The following is a 15,927-nucleotide window of genomic DNA, read 5'->3' on the forward strand; positions in this document are numbered from 1 at the left end:
GCAGCATCTAAGTATCTCTGACTCAGAGAGCCAGCCAGATCTCAGGCGTGTTGCATTGCACATCTCCTGCATCCTTCCACAGGCGAGGAAAATCCCACGTAGGCCCACCTGGAAGCTCATTGCAGCGGGAACATACTGAATTTGTGTGCCACGCTGTGAATCCTGCCCCAGCTCTGTCCCCAGACCACCTGGGGTCATTAACTTCTCGAGTGAGTCAGTTAGATGCAGGTTCCCTGGTGTGGTGATTCTCAGGGTCAAGCCCCAAGATCAGCAGCATCAGCACCAGCTGGGAGCTGGTTGGACAGGCAGATTCTTGGGCCCACCCCGCACCTCCTGAATCAGACAAGACTCTGGGATGGAGCCCAGCACTCTGTGGTTTAATGAGCCCCCTGGGGATTCCCATGCTCACTGGTCTGAGAACCACTGCTCTGTTGCAGGATCCAGGGAGATGAAAACTGAGTGGCCTGCAGAGTGAAGGTTCTGGGAGAATACAACGTGTGGACGTTGGCCTGCTCCCGGGAGGTCTGTCTGCCGGGGCCGAGGAGCGCCTCCCTCCCCTCACACCATAGTGGGGTTTTGCCTGGCTGAGCCTGTGTGGGGGAGCCTGGGTCTTGCCTCTCTATGTGGTCTGGGAAGAAGATTTGTTGGGTGGATAAATCCAGCCTAGCGTCTGATAGCAAGGACTTTTGACATAACATGTAATGAGCATACAACCTGCAGTGTAATGCAGATGACAGAAAATGGAGTTGCCTGATTGGTCCATCTTGGCATCAGACATACTGATTATGCATGCAGCCATTCGTTCATCCAACAAGTATTTATTGAGGGCCTACTGTGTACAGTCATTGTTCTAGGTACTTAACAATACAGTCATAAAACACACAAAAATTCTGCCCTGTTATATTCATTTTCTCATGGGGAAGATGGCCACTGAATCAGAAAACTAATTAAAATATATAGCCAGTTAGATCATGGTAAATGTTAAGAATAAAATAAAGCAGGAAAGGGGGTGGCCATTCTAGGTAGGGTAGCCTGAGAGCATTACCTCTAAGAAAGTGACACTTGAATAAAGTCCCAAAGGTAGCGAGGGAGAACGCCCTCTGGTTAAACAGCAGAATATTGCAGGAAAAGGGAGTGCTAAGTGCAAAGGCCCCGAGGTCAGCCTGAAGTGTTAGAGGATAATTGTGACTGACATTTAGTGACCCAAGCCACAAACAGGCAATGAGGTCAAGTGATTGTGGGCTTTACTCTGAGTGAGCTAGGAGACCATTGGGGTGCTGTAGGCAAAGGGGAGGGGTGTGATGTTACTCAGATGTAGCAGGATCTCCCTGGCTCCTGTGTTGAAGCCAAGACCCACCAGGAGGCCCCTGCAGGAGTTAGGGTAAGGGATGCTGGGGCCTGGGTGAGAATGGTAGGGGTGGAGGGTGGGGAAGAGGTGATGGCATTCTGGACGTATTTTGAAGGTAGAACTGATATGCTTTGCTGATGGATCGGACCTACAGAGTAAGAAAGAAGGAAGTGGGGATGAACCCAGGGTTTGGGGATATACTCCAAACAAAGTGTAGACAAACCACACTGGGAATCCTCCTGAGATTAGGGCCTGAGCCCCTCCAAGTACCAGCTCAGATGTTGGGGCTACGCATTTAGTGCTCATAAACACCAGGCAGAGGGGGAGGGGCTCTTACCTCCTTGCCCAAGTTCAGTGGATCTTAATTCATGAACCCAGCAGTTGTTAACCACAGTGATTGTGCCTCAGGGGACATTTGGCAATGTCTGCAGACATTATTGATTGTCACAACTGGAGGGTGTTCCTGGCATCTAGTGGCTGGAGGCCAGAGATGTTGTTCAACATCCTATAATATACCAGAGAGGACTCCCCTCCTTCCACCTCTAAAAGAATGTCTGGCCCCCAGTGTCAATAGTGTAAAACTGAGAAAACCTGCCCTAAATTAACATTTAGTTGGTGTTTCCATCATGCACCGTGTTGGCTGCCATGAAGATGGATGAAGAGAAGCTCATGGCCCATCAAAGGTGAAGAAACTTCTGTGGGATCCCGGGACGAGTACAGAACAGAGGGATGTTCAGGGCCCAGCCATAGCAGGCATGAGGGTGTGACCCAGTCCTCGGGGCAGGAAAGAAAGCGTCCAGAATGAGCAACATTCATCAGTAACTTCATAGCACACTGTGATTTATTCATAGATTTCAATACACAATATTCCTTCCAATTTCTTCACTAAATTTATGAAATGGCATTATGATTCTACCCCTTTTTTCCCAGATGAAAACCATTGAGTTTCCAAACGTTCTCATAACTTGCTCACATCCACCTGTCATGGGCCCATGGACTCCAGGCCTGGACTCCTCTCTACTCCCTCAGGCTGCTTCCTTTAGCCAGACAACGGAGCTTCTTCCACGGGACAGGCGAGCTAACTGTTCTATCTCTTGTCTCAGAGGCATTACATCCAAACCCTGACCATTTTGATTTCTTGCAGATAGTACACATTTGAAAACCATTTACTTGCATCTCATTTGAATTTATTACAGCAGGTCAATTTACCTGCACTCGCCTTCACATTACCTTCATCAGATGTCTCCAAACAAAACCACATGTTAAAAACTGTAAGCATGGGGGCACCTGGGTGGCTCAGTTGGTTGGGCATCTGCCTTCGGCTCGGGTCATGATCCCAGGGTCCTGGGATAGAGCCCCACGTTGGGCTCCCTGTTCAGCCAGGAGCCTGCTTTTCTCTCTGCCCCTCTTCCCCGCTCATGCTCTCTCTCTCTCTCTCTCTCTCTCTCTCTCTCTCTCTCCCTCTGTCTGTCTGGAATAAATGACTAAAATCTTTAAAAAAAAATGTAAGCTTGCCATCCAAGTACATTGGTGGCTCTCAGTAAATACTTGCTGGGGTGACATTAAAAATAAAAAAAGTTCTCAGTATTAGGATGGTGACGGTTCATGGACCCTGATGTCATTTGTGTTGAGCTGTGCCCAGCAACCACCTACAGAATGGAATCTCAGCTGAAGGTCTTTTAATGCCACTTTCCCTCATTTTATGTGCAACACTCAACATTTGGTACTTGAAAGTTGTTTGCTGGGACTGCTCTCTCTCCATGCCTCTCCACTTATACTCATTGAGATTTGACTCAATGTGTATTTTCCTGCAATTTCTATAAGACTTCATGTGTTATGTTAGGACAGTGAAATCCGCAACAGCAATCTCATATGCTCCTTTCTGCCTCAGGGTTCTGAATCGGGTTGGCCTGCAAGATGCCTCCTAATTAAGCTCGGCCGTCTTCCAAGGTGTGGGTGGCACAGTGTTGGAGACTTGCAAGCTGGTGAATTTTCCGAACGGTGATAGTGAGGTCGGTTAGTCGTAGCTTGTCCTGCTTGCAAGGGTCCTTGAGTCAGTTCACTGGGCTGCAAAAATGAGACGTGGACCGAGAGAGCCCCACTCAGGGAAAAGTCAGGAAGGAGACAAAGGCTCTGCTACTGCCTCTCGGTCTGGAGCAGACCTCTCCTCATCCCCTCTCCTCGGCAGCCACTCACTGCTGTCTTTGCCATCTCTTGGGATGTCAAGTGGATGGGCGCCATTTTGTAGCGGAAGAAGGCCTAGGAGTCTTGCTCCCCATTATGGCGCACGGGAATCCCATCGGGTCACTGTGGGTATTGGCAAAGGGACGGGGGACCGCTTTGGCATTTTCTATCTTGAAAGTGAAATAACTTTGGTTAACCAGAATTTGTGTAGCCTATTGTGAAAATAAAAACCTGAAGCGCCTTGGTGGCTACTGGGCTTAATTCTCTCCTCTCTGACAAATGAAAGTATTTCAAGAGGAAAAAAGAAAAAAAAAAGACAACTCCCAAGGTAGAAGATATGCCACATCTCATCCTGAGCATGTAACTATTTATAGAGATCCTATTCTGTAGAATATTTTATTTCCAAATGATGAATCCCAAAAGGATGCCATTCTCCCCAGATTTCAAGATCTCGCTGATATCCATTCTCAGCGGTAAAGAGAAGTGAAAACTTCAATAATGAAACTCAGGGAACCTTCAAACAAACCCCTTTCAGGGACAAAGAACTAACTGTTGGTGAGTTGGTGGTGACTTTTTAATTAACTGAGTCTTCAGCTGCTCTGGAGAGGGGGAAGGGGGCGGGCTGGAGGGAAGAGACTGGGATTCCAGGTGTAAGAGAGCGTATTTAGTAAAAGGGTAAAAATAACACACAGCTGTGAAGACAAACATCTACAGTTTCAGTTTGAGCGGAGAGCTCTCCATGAATCACTGCCGAGCTCCACCCGCTGCTCGGGCCATGGGGTCTGAAGCAGCTTTTCCACTGCCTCTGATTCAGAAATAAAACAGACCCACAAATTACCCCGGCGCTCTCCAGACAATCCCTTCCTTGTCTGGGGTCCTGAAAATACCTTTTGTGGTGACTTACCTCAATTCATGCTATGAAACTCGATTAGGAGTTTGTTCAGTCGATTAAGACTAAGTATGTGCTCTTAGGGTTCTTAGGAAGAAAACCACCTGAGAAGGGTTTTTTGGTATTCAGGTCTGAGACAGGCCCAGAATGCATGCCTGGGCCAGCCTCCCACGGAGGGCCCTCTCTCGGAACTGACCTCTTTGGGCTTTTAGGGCAGAGCCACCAAGAAAGCCTTTGCATTTCTCTTACGTAGCTTCATCGCCCAATAAGCTAAAAAGAACATTCGGGAAGATAGTGACATTCTAGTAAACAGTGACGAGCTGAAGACTGCGTGAGAGTAACTTAAGCTTGCTTATCCACATAAGAGTCAGGGTGATAGAGAACGTGCTCTTCAAGGGCAAGGGTAGGTGGAGTCAGGGAGAGGGCTTTCTTCACTCAAATGCACACACCAAGAGAATAGGGACACCGGCGAATCCCTAGCACCTGGGACAGGGCCTGGCAGAGAGACTTGCTCCATAAATACTGGTTAAAGGGGCTGAATGAATTGAGAAGACCCAAGGCCAGGGTAAGATATAGGGAGTGTGGGTTTATCCAAAGGTGCTATGGCCCAGTGAAGGGCTTAGGTTGCACATACCCAACATGGGTTTGTTTTTGGGGAAGATCAGTCTGGAAGTAAAGCATGTGGTAGAGAGCAAGGCAGTGGAAGGTCTCTCTTAAGGGCAAGAGGAATTCAGGGGTAAGAAGAAGGAAGGGTCTTGAAAAAATAGGTAGATTTTCAAGAGGATTGTGGGTTTGTCTCTGCCCACTTCTAGAAGTATATGGATGTTCCAGATTGGATTTTGACTTGCTTTGGACTTTTTCTAAGGCCCTAGGGCCTCCGCTAACTGTTGTGAAGTGAGGGTGAATCAGAGATGTAATATGGCTAGTGAGCTCAGGGTTGTCGCCTGGGGCTGTGTTCCACGACCTTCTTGGATAAATGAGGTCCATTCACACAGCACAGACCACAGCGCAGGGCTGAGGCTCCATTCTTGTCAAGCTAATGGTCACGTCTGTGCCATTCACTGTGGGCTCTTTCCATGATGGAATCTCTCCTGCTGTAAGTAGTCTCTGATGTGAGAAAAGCAATGTCAGATGCCGAGTTTATTTTTCAAAAACAAAGCCCCAACTTTAATTTCTCAGTACATTTTCACAGGTGCGTTATCCCTTTTAAAAATAAGGTATTATGTATAGCAACAGCTAAATGAAGCTTTTGTCCCCGGCTGTGTTCCACTTGATCTTAAAACCTCAGACTGACTATTTTCCCAATGGTGCAGCTTCTGTCCTGGTCCTCAGTTCTTGGGCCCACATTGTGGATCAGATTCATTCCTGCTATGCCTCCTAGCGTGGGGACCTCTCCTTGGATTTCCTCCCATGCTCGCCAGTGTAAGCCATCATCTCTGCAGAGCGTGCTCAGTGCCGAGCACCTCAAGGAAGTCTTGTGGGGCGAGCATTTGATAGTCAACTGGAAATTGAGATGATCAAACTTTTTTTAAAAAAAACCTAGACTAATCAAAATTCATACGTATGTCCCCATCAACACGCCATCTTTGGCTTCTCCCTGGAGGACTTGTCTGCACGTGGCTACCCCTGCTCAGCTCACATCTGCAAACCTCTCCATGACTGCCTTCGGGGCCACTCCCAGGATATCCTTCTGAGAATACCCAACAGTAATGAAACAGAGTTTTCTGAGGGTCCATTCAGTTATGTTTCACGTCCATGAGAGTGACTGCTCATGTGGACTTCCCAGGTGAGGTCCTAGAATGTGGTGGCCAAGTGCTTGGACTCAGGACCCCAACAGCCTAGGTTCAAATCAAGTAAGGTCTGTAAATATTTGTTTGCCCACAATGCATTAGGCACTCCGAGAGGCGATTTTGAGTTTAAAGCACAGAAATAGACGATTGTGGAAACTGGAACATACAGCATTCCATCTCTCAAGATCTTTTTGCCTTTCCATTATTTCCATTATTTTTGATATCCCTTCCCTGATCTCTTAGGTTGGCTGATTCTTTCCAGAGTGTCAAGAAATGGCAAGTATGGGGGACTAGCTGAGCACGTGTAGTCTCTTGATTTTTCTGTAGCTGAAGCAGCTGAGACCTGTGTGCTTGGAGCACCCTGTTTTGTTAACCAGTCCCCTGGTGCTGTGTGGAATGCTTTGGACCTGTGATCAGATACTGGGAACTGCTTGCTGTACCACCCGTTCTCTTCAGGAGAAGCCACGAGAGAAACTTCTGCTTCCACTGAGTAGCTGGTTCATCTTTATGTTTCAGACCCTTTGAACTGTAACAGGATACACTTCCTTCTTTGCTTTGGCTAGTAGGAAGCTCAGAGATAAATAGGTGTCCTACCTCTAGCAGCTATAAAGAGTAAGCCAACTCAAAGTGCTGATATTATTTCATAATTAATTCCTTTTCTGCCTTAAATTCCATTCACTTCCATTCCTTTGATTATTCATGTTATCATTTTGTCTGGGATGCATTTTTCTATCTGCCTTATATCATGTTGTCTTGTATGCAATCTTGTAAACTACATGTAGTTTGAGGAAGGGTGGGGAAATAAAATATATTCAAAACCACCACACATCCACATAAATATAACTCTAAAGTTGCAGAGGAAAATGATGGAATCTCCTCTTTGGAAATATGTTCACATAAACTAAACATTTGTTGGTCTAAGTATCTTCTAGAGAGTCATGCCTGGGGGCTTGGGAATGGAGCTTCTTCCAGCCCCTTGATTCTGAAAGTCTATGAGAACCCAGTGGGGTTTGGGGACATGTCCGATTTCTCACCTGAATTTAAATTTAGTGCAGTTTCCAATTTATTTGATATTCTTTGCCATGTCCCTTCACCGTTAATTTGAAATACCAGTGTGTCATAAGAAGCATAAGAAGTCAGTGCTCATTATCGCGATTCACACACTCTTTACGAGTTGTTCGTTCAGTGAGGCTCAACAAGCCAACTTAATTGGGCATGAGTGCCCAGTTATCTGAAGAATACCAATGCCCATCTTTTTGATCACGAAGTTAGGAGGGCTTTTAGCACCATTCCCTGGTGTGACCACAAATATGCACACACACCAGGGAGATCTGAGAGGTTGCTGCTGAGACTCGACTTCTAAAGCTGTGCGGCCCCAAGGGGGAGGTGGGGGAATTGGAATTGGGAAGCGATACGGAGCCCCAGCTGTTCTCCAATGCCTTCACAAAACTCTTCCCTCCGCACCAGCCTCCCCCTCCCGACGTGACCTCAGCCCAATGTAGGTTTTCTCCTGCTGTAACAGAGCTGTCCTCCCAGCTCCTGTTCCCTCTACTGATGCCACATTTTCTAGGGGATTGTCAGGACTGGTGGTTTTCGGGTTACAAATAGAACCCAGATCTGAAAATGTGTATTTGAGAATGTGGTTAAGACATAGTAATCCTTTTTTTTTTTTTTAAGAGATTTTATTTATTTATTTGAGAGAGAGCAGGAGAGAGGAAGATGACAAGCAGGGTGGGGCAGAGGGAGAAGCAGACTCCCTGCTGAGCGGGGAACCCAACACAGGGCTTGATCCCAGGACCCCGAAATCATGACCTGAGCCGAAGGCAGACACTTTAACTGACTGAGGCATCCAGGTGCCTCAAGACACAGAAATTCATTTTATTGTGGTAAGAACACTTAACATGAGACTCGTTCTTTCAACAAATTTTGGGGTGTACATTATTGTTGACCAAAGGTAGAATATTGGAGAGCGGGTCTCAAGAGATTTTTCATCTCCCTTGACTGAAACTTGATGCTTGTTGATTAGGAACTCCCCATTTCTCCTCTCCCTAAGCTCCTGGAAACCACTTCAATTGCCTGAATTTGACCACGTTAGACACCTCATGTAAAGTGGAGTATTTGTCCGAAGTATTTGTCCTTCCGTGACTGGCTTATGTCACTCAGCATAACATCCTCAAGGCTCATGCCCTGTCAGAGTCTGCAGGATTTCCTTCTTTTAAAGGAGACTAGCATTCCACTATTGGATAAACCACATTTTCTTTGTCCTTTCACCCATGGGTGGCTAGTTAAGTTGTTTCCACACCTTGACCATTGTGACTAGTGCTATCATGAACATAGGAGTGCTAATATCTCTTTGAGATTCGGATTTCCATTCTTTCGGATAAATACGCATAAATGAGATTGCTGGGTCAAATGGTTGTCTTTTCTAAAGATTTTCAAAGAACCTCCATTCTCTGTTCCATTGCAACTGCACCATTTTGCATCCCCACCAACAGCGTGCAAGGGCTCCAATTTCTCTACATCCTAGCCAACGTTTATTATCTTTTGTTTTTTGTAGTAGCCATCTTGACAGGTAGGTGTGGGGTGATCTCTCATTGTGATTTTGATTTCCATAATAACTTCTGTGTGCCCCCAAAAGAAAGAATCATTGAAATATCTTGAGCAATGCCTATTTGCAATAAAGAAATTCATCCCCCAAACAGTAAGACAGAGACATTTCACATTCACCAAATGATTTTCCATTTAGCAAGCGTCTAATGAATTGCCTTAGAACTTTTACAGAAACCGCCGGAAAACACATATGCAAACACTAAGAATACAGTATTTAAAGGGATGCTCTTTGCTATGTGCATTTCAAAAGCAATGCATTGAACGTCCAAGTCCTTATCATGGTGGAATAGAGATCACGTGACCCTCTGTCTTAGGCAGGGCTTGATGCCAGTGGAATACCAAACTGTTCCTGGGAAGTTTCTCCCTGCTGACTTGCAAACGTCAGTATGCACAACATCTGTGGAGTTACAGTGCAGTAAGCCAGGAGACAAATTTCTGCAGCGTGGGGCTTTCCTTATCACACCTGGGCCACGAGGTGAACATGTATTTATTGGGAGACTTTCAAATAGACACTTCTCAGTTCTCTGAATCATGTTAAGATTCTCTTTTCCTTAAATAAAGTGGTGTCTAAATAGATGCCTCTGAAGAAAATTATCTACTCCAGGAACTGTCTATGTCTCTTGCTTAGGTTTTTTTTTTAAGACATGTCCTGGTTGGGTCCCACACCTGCTGTGCCAGGTAATGAACAGAGGCTACAGCGATGTCCTAGAATAGGAACTGTGCATGTGTGGCAATGCATGCCTTGACCAGAGTAACACATGGGCAGGGAGGTCTCAATGCCTTTCTGAAATTAAGGCCTATTTTACCTTGTAAGGACAGCATCTCCCCTTGCCTTGGTGGAGGCGTTCTGCCTGGGGACAGTGGGTGAGGCTGTCCAGCTTCAAGTCTTAGTTCGGACCCCTCCTGGCTCTGGAGCTTGAACAAGGCCATTCCCTTTTGTGTACTCAGTTTAAACCTCGGAAAAATAGAGATGGCGCCCACACCTGCTGCCCCAGGCTGTCGGAGGACCAATGATGATTAGGCTCACAGGAGAGGGCTCACCCCTATATATGCTGCTTTGGTGCTGTGAAAATTCCCGAGAGAATAAACAAGGGGAAATGACTGAGAAGTAAGAACAGCACACCTGCGGCCCCTGTGCCTTGATTACCTGCTTGAGTCCAGCATGTTGGAGGCCTGTGGTGGGACCCTCTCCCCTCTTTGGGGCTGCCGTTCCCCTAGAGTTTTTACAAAAACTATTTGACATGATCAAGAACACGGTTCCATTCTATCTTCCTCTGAAGCTAAAACAGAATGCAATGTTCTGAAGGTGCAGCTTTTGAAGATCAGGTCTGAGGGGCTCACGTGGCTGTTTTTTTTTACAATGGAAGCTGGATGGATGAACATAGGAGTGCTAATATCTCTTTGAGAAAGAGAAAGCTTACCTGTCTTGCAGGAGAAGAGAAGATTTAAGGTGCCTGGTATATAGCAGGCACTCAAAGTGGTCTAAACAGATGAGCAAATGAGTGAACCTGCAGTGCTCACCTAGACTTTATTGTTGTAGCTGGAATCACCTTCATCCGCTGAGCAACATCTAAAGCCTTTTCCCGAAAGAACCAAATCTTTTAGACTCTGTCCTCTAGTCCCTAGTAACTCCTCTCCTTGAGGCAAATAGAGCAAAACACACAGCCTCCGCTCAACTGATGGAATTTTCCAAAGGGATAGGAAACTAAGTCTCAAGTGAAGACATTCCATGTTGTGATATTAGGACGGGGCTTCTAGAGATAAGTGTTTGAAGCCAGGAAAAGTAGCATCAGCAGGAAATAATGCATGTGTAGGCAGCGGTGGAAATATAGAGAATCCGCACCATGGGAACTCAGACTGTTTTTGTTTTTAAATTTCCTTCATGTTAGCACAGCTGTGAGGATGCCATGAAGCAGGACCATGTATTTCCAGGCCTGTGGTAGGGCCCTAGTCCTCTGACCCTGACCATGATCTTTACCCATAGATGTACCTGCTCTTTCTTCACCATCAGCCCTAAGCTCCCTCCATCAGCACCAGGCATGTGTGCCAGTGATGCTGGGAAGCAACTTTGATTTTTCAGAGTTCTAAAGATGCTGAATGAACTCTTCCCAGGGCATTGCCCCTCAGTCTGCCCTTTCTGTCCACACCTCTGCCATGCCTTTGGCTCTTGAATGAACTTCTCCACCCCACCCCAGCCCTGTCCCACCCGGAGAGTGCCCTTCTGCCTCAGATGGTTTTGACCTTCTGAGACTTGAAGGTCAGGTCCATGCCAGGCCTGTAGTTCCATGATGCCACAAGTTGGCTACAGAGCTCCAAATAGTGAGGTGTGGAGAAGTTGAAGAAAAGCTCATTGGAGTGGAACCCACAACCTCAAGGCCTTAGACATGGGAGGGAAATCCGACATCCAGTGAAGATTTGGAGATTCCCAAGAGCACAAAAACCCTGTGTTGGGTAGAACCCGAGAGGCAATTGCTAGAAATCCACCTTAGAAGATGTAACCCAATTCTCAGGATCTTGAGTTAATGATTTGTGGGTTCACCTTCGAAAAGGCATCGGCATATTTTTCTGTTTCCTGGTTAAGCTGGATTTTCCATTTGGGGTTTCCCCATTAGATGTTTTACCATATCCTATAACCTTCAAATCTCACTGACTATATATATTTCCAGAAAAAAAGGCAGGTTTGTCTTGATCCAAATGACCGTGGCTGCCTTAGTAACAGTAGCTCTGTGAACGGTTACCTGGGCCCAGCTGCTGGGCCCTTTCTGCATCCTCAGAGCTGGCTTCACACCCCATCCCAGCCTCAGGGCTGCTCAGTGCTCTCTCCCACCGCCTCCCAGGGTACCAGGCCTGCCTCCGTCTCTGCCCTACCTGCCTGTACCTCCGCTGGGGACATGGTGAACCTTCAAAGCTCCACATCGAAAGATCGGCGGTAGGGATTTGGAACTGGACACCAGGATTTCATTCTGAGGTTTGGAAGAGGACTGTTGTTCTAGGATAAGCCTGGCAGAGTGCCTTCTGAGCTGGTGTCGCCTCCGAGCATCTGCGTACACAGCCCGTTGAGAGTCGCAGAGAGAGGACAATGGCAGCGCGCTCTTCCCTGCAAGTGTTTCCAAACAGCTGTCGCCAGGGGAGTTTTGACATGACAGTTTCAGAAGGACTTGGCTTAAGAAACAGAAGCCAGGTGGCAGCTCTGCTTCCCCCATGCCTGGCCTGTCTTTCAACTGAGCATGGCCACCGTATTAGCCCAGCTCCAGCAGCGGGGACAAAAGACCACAGCCTGGGGGGCTTACCTGACAGGAATGTATTAATCCATTTCTCACAGGTATGGAGGCTGGAAGTCCAAGACCAAGGTGCTGGCAGGGCTGGGGTCCGGGGAGGGCTCCCTCCATGGGCTGTGGATGGCCACCTTCTCGTATATCCTCAGAGGAGACAGAGAGGGAGAGGCCTCTGGTCTCTTCTGCTTCTTGTAGGGACGCTAATCCCATCATGGGGGCCCTCACCCTCATGACTTCATGGGGACCCCGATCGCCTTCCAAAGGCCCCACTTCCAAATACCATTACACTGGGTGTCAGGCCTTGAAGAAAGGAGTTTTGGGAGGACACGGTCATTCAGCCCAGAGCAGATACTGTATTTGCCCTTTGTTGCTTCTCTTCTCTCCTCCTTCATCAGCCTCCCCACCTTGCCCTTCTTTGGTTCTCTCTGTGTATCCAAGAAGACTGCGAGGCAGGCTTCTCAGTGGCAGCAATAATGGGAGGATTTATCTTCTTCCCCTTCAGGAACTCCCCGGATGAATGCAGCATGGCAAAAGGCGGGAAGATGGTGGGCAGCCCAGACACTGTGGGCATGAATTATGGCAGCTACATGGAGGAGAAGCACATGCCGCCCCCAAACATGACCACGAACGAACGCAGAGTCATCGTCCCGGCAGGTCAGATGCTCCTACTTTGCTCAGTCTGCAAACCGTGCTTTTCCAGAGCACCATTCCGCTTTCTCTTCCTGCTTCTGGCTTCCATCACCCTCACTGATCTAGAGGAACTATTGTACATGGAGGCCAGCAGGAGTCTGGCCACCTTTGGTGAAATGTCCACCAATCAGTGTATGTGTGTATGTGCGAGACAGAGAGAGAGAGAGAGAGAGAGAGAGAGAGAGAATGGAAATCCATGAAGTGACCTCTCAAGGGAAAAAATTGCCCTTTCTCTGAGATTATTTGGTGTTAGGTATTTTTTTTTTAATGAAATGTTACTCATACTAGATGGTAGGCTTTTGAAAAAAGAAATCTTATCTGGCAAAATAAAAAGCTGGGAGCTGTGTATTGCTTGTTCTCAAAGTAAAATTTCAGCTATCCCTACAATACAGATTCCGAGAACCAGAGTAATTCTTTGCCACAGAAGTAATTCTAAACTCAAACCAAAGCAATAGCTGTGAATTTGAGGAAAATGCCAGGGACTAACTTGTTGAGCAAAACTGAAGGGACTAGGAGAGGTGACTTACACACGGCTCCTCAGAGGAAACGTGGTGCATAAAACCCAAAATACCAGGGCCACAGTGATGATTTCGTGAGTCCTTCATCAATGTCAGGGTTTTTGGTGAGCAGTTTGGAGACACCGTCTCAGGAAATCTTGGGAAATAGGAATCCTTATCATGATTTCTCGGATGAGGAAAATGGAGCTCCCAGAGGTCAACTAACTTTTCCTCGGGCCTACAATTAATAAGAGGCTGAGTTGGAGTTCACATAGGCCTTCCTGCCCCTTCGTTCTCTTCCTGGAGGTGCTGGGTTCAGTCTCGGCTCCTGACACAGCCCCTGTGGGCTCTCCTCTGTCACTCCTTGAGGCCGGCCATCTGGTCGCCCTGTGGCTCTGCCTCAAGGGCCTGGACTTACTGTCACTTCAGCCTGAAACCCTTGATTCCAGGTAGCTCTGTCCTTCATCAGGGCTCAGTGCAAATGTCTCCTCAGAGAGGCCTTTCCTGAGGGCCCCCCACCTAGAGCCATTCCCGACTCCACCCACGGACCTCAGCCCCCGCCTGCCTTATTTGTCTTTACGGTGTTCACTCCTGTCTGTCATTATACTGCACATTCATGTGACCGTTTGCTTATTAGCTTCCTCCCTCCATACAGCCTCAGCCCCCCAAAGGCCCAACCTCTGTGGCCAAGCACAGTGCCTGGCATACACTAGGTGCTCAAGGAACATTAGCTGAGGGGAGAATGGATGAAAGGCTACCTGTGTGTGGGTGAGGTTCGCACAAACTTGATTCAGCCTTGCTCCAGCGGTCACCTAAATTCATCTCTGTGAAGTGTGATGGTGACTGGGCTCCAGTCCCCTCCGTGGTGTGATTCCCATCCTACTGCCCCTTAGTCTGTGTAAATCACTTTCATGGACTTCTGTCGCCTTCCACATAGACGGCGAAGCACAGCGGACCTGGCTGAACATCCAGCTTGGGCTTGTGGACTGAGCTTCACTTCAGGATTGTCACTGGCGGGGTGGGTGGTGGGGTGGTGGTGGCTTTCAGCAAACTGCATGAAGCTGCTTTGGTGTGGTTGATATGAAAGGCATTATTTTTCGGGGCCATCCCTCATCTTGAGGCATCTTGTGAGACTTTTCCTGGAGACAGTGGAGGTGGAGTCTCATGTGTACCTGATGACAGGAACAAAACTGTTTTTGATGTTGATTGAACGGCAGTTGACTTTTATAGGGGAAGCCCTGTATTCGGTTTGATCACGGGAGCTGAGCTACTTACCAGAAACCCGTGACTCGCTCCTGAGCTGGAGAACAGAAGGGGGGTTCCTGCTGATGGGGAAAAATACGGAGATGCAAGTGTCCAAGGCAGGCAACCTAAAAGAGGTTGAGAGCAAGGGTGTTCCTGGGGAGAAATGGAGGGCAGGGATACTGTTGCCTCAGATGCTGTCTGGATATGAACAGAATGAGGTAGGAACCCAAAGTGCACCCACCCACACCTGTCTCTCCCTTAGCCTTGTTTCTTAAGAGTGTCATTTCTTCAGTTCGGGCAAACAAAGTTTTTCATTCTCTAAGATGGGAGAACCATTCCGGGGAGAGATTCTTGTCTTGGTTCTTCATAGAATCACAGACCCAGGAGGTAATGTGTGGTGCCACTCACCCTGTTTACTCCTGGGGTCATATTTCTCTCATGGGGTCAATGTGCTTTGAAGTCATCAGTATCATTTCTAGCAGGGACAGAACTGAGGCTTTCTACCTTAAGGGAAATGATGAGAAAACAGGAGAGATGTTTATATAGGGGAAGAGGCAAAGAACCAATTTAATTGAATCAGAGCATCCACCATTCCTGATATTGTATAGTAGGTGCTCATTAAATGTCAGTTGGATGGGTGGAATGGCGGTCATGCAGATTGGCTCATATTTAAGGTTTTGTGTAAAGACTGGTTTCATCCCCTGAAGAAAGTCCTCTTTCAGCTGTTCCCTCCTTTGGTTGCTTCACACCAGTGCAGGCAGTTATTCAGTTAATAGTGTTTGTAAGAGAGCTAGTTGTGGCTGGTTTTGCAAGTTGTGAGTCTTTCAGTTATTGGCCAAGCTTCATGTGTGTGTGCTCATACACAGACACACAGATGAACACACCCACCACACACCCACACCCACACATCCACCCCCCCACACCCAACCACTCACCTCCACAACCCCCCCCCCCCCCCGCACACACACATGCAGCTGCATTGCACAATCCAGATAATTCCCCAATGTGGCCATGAGATTGCAGACCCTGGGGGCAGCTCTGTCAGCTGCTGCGTCTGTATCTTCAGCCCTAGCTCCAGGGCCCAGGATCCAGGCACCTCATGGCAGGCACATCTTGGCCATAGCGTGCTCTGCGCACATAGATGGAATTCTCCAAACCTAGTTCCACCTGGCACATAGAGTTCCTACTAGTTAAACCCATGAATGACACTCAGAAGTGCAAATCATAAAGATAGCTGAAAAAATTATGTATTTCTAAACATTGGCTTTTAAAACTCGAACTTTTAAATCTTGCACAGTTGCAAAAGGTGGGTGTCATTTGGTTCCAAGGTGTCCGCAGGCGGTGGAAGGGGATGCCTCAATTAGTACGTGATTAAGTGTTCATAGGATAAAAAGGAAAG

General features: G+C 47.4%; 1 protein-coding gene across 3 annotated transcripts in view; it reads left to right on the plus strand.

Moving 5' to 3' along the window:
* Positions 1-15,927, plus strand: part of ERG (ETS transcription factor ERG) — a 104,742-nt gene that overhangs the window by 51,919 nt on the left and 36,896 nt on the right. For 2 of the 3 annotated variants that reach the window (XM_028095382.2, XM_028095383.2), the window contains exon 3: positions 12,599-12,750. In XM_028095382.2, coding sequence (XP_027951183.1) covers positions 12,599-12,750 — 152 coding nt within the window. Of the gene's footprint in view, positions 1-12,076; positions 12,144-12,598; positions 12,751-15,927 lie in introns of those variants that run through there. The other variant, XM_028095384.1, reaches the window with a different exon arrangement.

The sequence above is a fragment of the Eumetopias jubatus genome, unplaced genomic scaffold, assembly GCF_037043125.1.
Source record: "Eumetopias jubatus isolate StellerSeaLion01/CBP00866 unplaced genomic scaffold, mEumJub1_p1.0 scaffold_1, whole genome shotgun sequence".
NCBI classification, from domain to species: domain Eukaryota; kingdom Metazoa; phylum Chordata; class Mammalia; order Carnivora; family Otariidae; genus Eumetopias; species Eumetopias jubatus.